The following is a 6210-nucleotide window of genomic DNA, read 5'->3' as shown; positions in this document are numbered from 1 at the left end:
AACTAAAGGGCTATGGCTAGAGATGTCCCGATCCGATCACGTGATCGGGGATCGGAGCCGATCACGTGATTTTCAAAAGATCGGAATCGGGAGAAAAAAAATCGGGGATCGGGATTTTTTTTTTTTTTTTTAGTATAAATACTTTTTAAAAATTTTATTCAATGTTACAAAACAAAATGACCATGTTCAAGTCTTAAAGTCATCCTGAGGCCTTAGTTTTGGTTTCAAATTACACAACATCATGTATGTGTTGCTTCTTTGGGGCTTGTTTTCATAGACCTGGTTGCTTATTTCTCTCAAATCTGGCAACAGAGTGGGCGCAGTGTCTAATTGTAGCAGTAAGCTAACGAGTACTGAAAGCTTTATTTTGTTTTGATCCAATGCTGCACAACTGAACTGATCCAATGCTGCTGTGAAAGAAAGAAGCTATATCCATGTTGGATAGAATATCCAATTTAAATAAAAAAATAACCTTAAGGGACAACTTGAATGCTTTTTTTTTTCTCTTAATGCATTGCATAAAGATCGGATCGGGAAAAATCGGTATCGGCAAATTGTCAAAATCAAATGATCGGAATCGGATCGGGAGCAAAAAAAGGTGATCGGGACATCCCTAGCTATGGCAAGGTTTTGATTTAGAAAGAAATGTCAGGAAGAAACAATGAAATTAGCTAGTGACAATTTGTAAGACTAACTCCTGTTTAATTTAGGCTTAGTTTCATTTACATAAATATTTTATCCAAATGTTCCCCCGAAGTGCCCAAACTTTAAAATGCAAACTGTGATGTGTTTCCAGCTTTTTGGAAGTTGAGAAGATGGAAAGTGCTTAAAACATGATCACTAAAGTGCATTATAGTTCCTTATTAATAATCAAGGTACTCACTATGAAATAAAGTTGAATTAGTCTGTTCTGAGCTGTGACAACTTCTGTGAAAAATGAAGGAAAGCTTGTTCATTTCAATTTCTAACCAATCAGAGCAGACTGGGCTCTGGTTTCAGACAGAGGGTGAAAAGAGGTGCAGGAGCACAGGCAGTATGAGAGAAATAAGTTTGAACATTAACGCATGGAGACACGTCACAGTAGAGACACTAAATACAAATATGAAACATGAAAATTAGCTAAATAAAAACTTTGAATTGAAACATGATACGAAAATTCCGTAAGATCTGCAACTCAAAAAACGCCATTATCACTGAATTATAAAGTGTGGTATGAACATGCATCCCAGGTCACTGAACACATCCTCCTCTGTGGTCCGTACCCAGCTCTGTGATGAGCGCTCTGGCTTTGGACACAAACGGTCCCACTTCACTCTGCTGCATCTTGGCCCTCTCCTTCAGATCTGCACCTGCACACAGAGATCAGAGAGAGGCATGAAGGGTGGACCATCACTATGTGCAAAAACAGGAAGACGCAATTCCCTGTACTTGGTCCAAGGGTCAAAATAATATCCCTTAGATCATGGGTTCCCAACCTTTTTTCCCAAGAGCCCCCCCAAATGACTCATGTTGGAAGTTGCGCCCCCCCCCCACACACACACAAGGGGGGGGGGGGGGGGGGCGCAACAGCAGTAATTAAAGTTTAAAAGTTATTGGACTCAGGATTCATTCATTTGGATTCCCGCTGTATGAAGAAATTAAAGGACGGTGCAAGTGGAAACAATTCACAAAGGGATTAAACCGTTTAAAACACATTCTCAAAGTAAGCCGGATTTTGCCGATGTGTTTATGTGGATTCAAAAGTCGTAAATAATCTACAAAATGGAGGAGCAGCTGTGACAAATAATCCAACTGAAACATGCATGGACAATGACTATGTTTTAAAAATGCGCTTATCCAGACAAGCCTGGTTTGGACACTTTATGGGCAGAAGGAACATTTCTATTAAAGAAAGAATTATAAATTCTGTCTTTTTATGCCTTTAATACTAACTGGAATTTTTATTAAAATTAATTAGTCAATTATTTTTTATATTTTATTGTAGTGTAGAGACAAGGCTTTTAGTGGCAATCATGTATTGCCTTACAATTATGTAAAAAAAAAAAAAGTGTATGATATTTAGCCTCAAATCATCTGAGGCCTGGCGCCCCCCCTGCGATCTGAGGCCTGGCGCCCCCCAGGTTGGGAACCACTGCCCTAGATCAGTCGTTCCCAACCTGGGGGGCGCCAAAGAGCGCAGGCCTCAGATGATTTGAGGCCAAATATCATATTTATACTTTTTTTTTGCGTTACATGATTGTCGCTAATAGCCTTGTCTCTAGATTAATTAAAAATAATTCATTAATTTTAATAAAAATTCAAGCTAGTAGCTATTAAAGGCATAAAAAGACGTATGTATGTCGATGTATAATTCTTTCTTTAATAGAAATGTTTCTTCTGCCTGTAAAGTGTCCAAACCAGGCTTATCTGGATAAGCGCATTTTTAAAACAGTCATTGTCCATACCGGTTTCAGTTGGATTATTTGTCACAGTTGCTCCGATCAGATCGGTCTCCTCCATTTTGTAGATTATTTACAACTTCCAACAGGAGTCATTTGGGGGGGCTCTTGGGAAAAAAGGTTGGGAACCCCTGCCCTAGATTACTTAGTCAGGTCCTAAAGCCGTCCGATGCAATATAATAAACAAAGGGTGTACAGTACCTGCACAGAAGATCCCAGGAACCAGACTGCAGATGATGACGCTGCGCACTTTGTTATTCTTCTTGATATCCTCCACAGCCTCAAGCATCTGGAAGACCAAAGCAACAGATACAGTCTCAAATGGTCTGAGGATTTAAATGTGAAACTCACTGTATTAACAAAAAGCAGAAAAAACCTTGAGATCTAACTTAACTAAAGCCACACACACACACACACACACACACACACACACACACACACACACACACACACACACACACACACACACACACACACACACACACACACACACACACACACACACACACACACACACACACACACACACACACACACACACACACACACACACACACACACACACACACACACACACACACACACACACACACACACACACACACACACATACACACACACCTCTTGGTTAATCCATTAGATCTTGGTTAAATATATATGTTACATTAGTAAACTGTTAAAGAGCAATACATACCATATTGACCAGATTCTTGCTAATGGCATTTTTTGCTTTTGGTCGATTTATCCCAACGACAACAATACCTGAAAGACAGAGGGACATTACGCTGATTTGTAAGAGCAGCATGTCGTCAAAAGAAAAAAGACATAAATCAAGGAATTCTCTTTTTTTGTACCAGCAGGTCGTTTGCTATTTTGAGTTCTTCATAGTCGATTGCACTTATTGTAAGTCGCCTTGGATCAAAGCATCATAAATGAAATATAATAGTATACCATACTGATAGAAGAGCTGAAGACATCAATAAAACTAATTTTTAGACCGTATCTGCTAATTTAAAGCTCACAGAGACATCAATATGTCTCCCCAAATGTACACGTAGTTCCCATTGAGGGAAAGTGGTCTATTAATGGGACTATGAAGAGGCATAGAAGTTCTAGAAAATATTTATATAACTTTTTGGTGTGGGTTATTTCGACCATAAAGCCCTCAAGCTCAAAAAAAAAATGTACGTTATTGTCTTGTCCGGTTTGGCTTGTTTTGGTTTATTTATGTATTCGGTGTGTATGCACCTGGACCTTTCAGTTCATTGGAATATTTAAAAGACATTATTTGTTTTTTTGTCTGGGTAGTTCCTTCCTTCCTGTAGCTGTCAGTCTCTAAAACCACCACGGCCCCTGGTAGACCCCCACCACACATATAACAACAAAGACTATAACACCTGTGTTGTGCAATACTACTTATGTCCAATAATACTTATGTGAAATATATATACAGTACAAACCGCTTCATTCATATTATATTACTGCTGGCCCCCCACTTAGTTAGACAATTCAATACATCTTCTGTAATCAATCTGTAAATTGTAAATATTGTAACTCCTACTTTTATCTTGTATTTCTATGCATGCTTTTTAATTAATGATAAGCTATGTTTGACTATACTTGATGTAAAATATGTAAAGGTTTTTTGATTCTGATTTTGTATGTGAATGTTTGGCTGCCTGTCACGTACAAAGATAACGTCATCGCGTACACTCTGCTTTGCTGTCAGACACTGGAATGGCTCCTTCGTGGCTCATTGTGGCTCTAAAACCTTTTCACAGTCGGTTACCGTTTGCTATAACTCGTAACGGGACTAAGCACTTACATTGGACCGGGCAGAGTGACTCTGTGAGCGGACTTACCGGAGTCCTCTCCTTCCAAGTGCCTCACTAGGAGGTCCTCCTTCGGGTCCGAGCTGTAGTGTCGTGTCCCCGGGAGAGAAGAGAGCCACCCGGTACCGGAGCAGACATGTGTTCTGCAGCCGGAGGAGGCTCCTACCAGCCGGCACAAACCTTGCAGCAGGGCTCGGTGTCCTGCTTGCACCGCCATGCTGAAGAAGAGCTGCAGTGTTGTGTTTGACTTTCAACTTTGACACAGTCACGTGGTGGCGTCACGTGACAGGGAGTCTGTAGCATGGTGAATACAAAACGGCTCTGGGTGAATAAAGGAAGTGGGAGAAATGCATTTTCAAATTATAAGATAAGGTTAATGACATGTATGTATTTTGCAAGGGATTTGAGTAATATATAAGAATATCTATGGTAAATATCTAGGCCACACACTTATATCTAATTACAAGTACAAGTATTGCTTACGTGCAGAGGGGGAAAAAGTATTCAGATTATTTACTGGAGTATTAATACAGCACTGTGAAAATAAATGTCAAGTAGAAGTACTGCATGGAGAATGGTACTTAAGTTACAGTATTTAAACACTCTGAAGAAAATGTACTTTAAGTATTAGGAGTAAAAGTACTCATTGCAGAAAATATATTTGAATATTTTAAAGCAAAAGCAGCACATTTTCCTATTTAAGAAGCTGGATGGTGAAATATATTTTTGAACAGAACATCTTGATATCTTGAATGTTAATGTAGTTGTTTTATCTATACCAAATAATCTTATTTTAAAGTTTTGAGGGTCAAAATCTGAATAAATAAAGTACACCATTTGCTTACAAAATGGAGTGGAGACGTTCAAGAGAGCTATCAAGGTGTTTGACAGAAAGCCTTATTCATATTCACCACTGTACCATCCTTGAAAAACACAATTTCTTGAGCTTTGACAATTTTAAGTCTTTTAAAAGTATGTGCTTTATTTATAAATGTTTACATGGACTGCCCCCCACCCCCTCCCTTAGGGGAATTGATCCACAAAAAACACACTGGACGCCGCACAGAAACCAGAGGAGACTGAAGTCCACCGTAGACGGACCACTTTTGGACAAAATGTCCTCTCGAGTCTCCATTAAAGGCAGCTCATTGTGGAATAGCCTCCCAACTGAAATACGGGATTGTGCCACTCTCAATAGTTTCAAAGGTCAACTCAAAGAATGGATGAGAAACAAACAGACGTGCAATCACCGCTAAATGCACTTTAATACAGGGGTATCTCATCTTGCACTTTATATGTCGTAGCTGCTAGATATATTACCATGTCATAAATACTTGTGTATGCTGCTCTTGCTCTTTTGCACCATTTGTTTTTGATGTTTGTAAAATATAATCTTCTTAAATGTTGTATGTGAGGGACTGCGGATGGAAATGAGCTCAAAGCTAAGTCTGGCACTGTTACGCTTGACACATTTTAATGTTTTAAGTGTTCATTACTGTGCATTGTCCCTGCCAAATAAACGATAAAATAAATCAAATAAAGTAGTATAAAATGAAAATACCAAAGTACAAGTACCTCAAATATGAACTTGAATACAGTACTTGTGTGAATATACTTAGTTACTTTCCACCACTGGCTCTGTGAAGTTTCTCATCTGTTCACAGACCACATGTATATGTATAATATTACAATAAACAGTGTTTTAATTTACTCTAAAATATAAAATTATACATTCAGTTTTATCTCATTCTACTTATATAGTTTATTAAGTCCTTATCCCTGCATTGTACTTGCACCATAAGCCTCTTGCACTGATTAAACTGTGTTTTGCACTGTTGGAAGGGCCATGATCTATTGGAATATTTCCTCTTGGTATTTTTACATTTCCTTTTAAAAGAACTGATCGTCTAAAAAAAATACACAGAAAAAAGAATACTCGA

At 38.5% G+C, this 6210-nt stretch overlaps 1 protein-coding gene across 1 annotated transcript; it reads right to left on the bottom strand.

Moving 5' to 3' along the window:
- Positions 1-525: 525 nt before the first annotated feature.
- LOC307027081 (methylglutaconyl-CoA hydratase, mitochondrial-like) lies at positions 526-4561 on the bottom strand. Its single transcript, XM_079695285.1, has 4 exons — positions 4301-4561; positions 3133-3200; positions 2640-2727; positions 526-1349 (listed from the first exon to the last, which is right to left on the bottom strand). The coding sequence occupies exons 1-4, from the start codon at positions 4485-4487 to the stop codon at positions 1231-1233; spliced, it is 462 nt and encodes a 153-aa protein (XP_079551411.1). The 5' UTR covers positions 4488-4561; the 3' UTR covers positions 526-1230.
- Between the last annotated feature and the right edge of the window lie 1649 nt (positions 4562-6210).

The sequence above is a fragment of the Notothenia rossii genome, assembly GCF_949606895.1.
Source record: "Notothenia rossii genome assembly, contig: scaffold_582, whole genome shotgun sequence".
NCBI classification, from domain to species: Eukaryota; Metazoa; Chordata; class Actinopteri; order Perciformes; family Nototheniidae; genus Notothenia; species Notothenia rossii.
The sequence above is the reverse complement of the archived record's forward strand: the minus strand, read 5'-3'. Positions and strand labels throughout refer to the sequence as shown.

Coding starts and splice junctions, on each gene's coding strand:
- LOC307027081 (XM_079695285.1), bottom strand. CDS start 4,487: ATGGCGGTGCAAGCAGGACACCGAGCCCTGCTGCAAGGTTTGTGCCGG. Junction 3,201..4,300: donor CTTGGAAGGAGAGGACTCCG/GTAAGTCCGCTC, acceptor TCTGTCTTTCAG/GTATTGTTGTCGTTGGGATA. Junction 1,350..2,639: donor TCCTGGGATCTTCTGTGCAG/GTACTGTACACC, acceptor CTCTGTGTGCAG/GTGCAGATCTGAAGGAGAGG.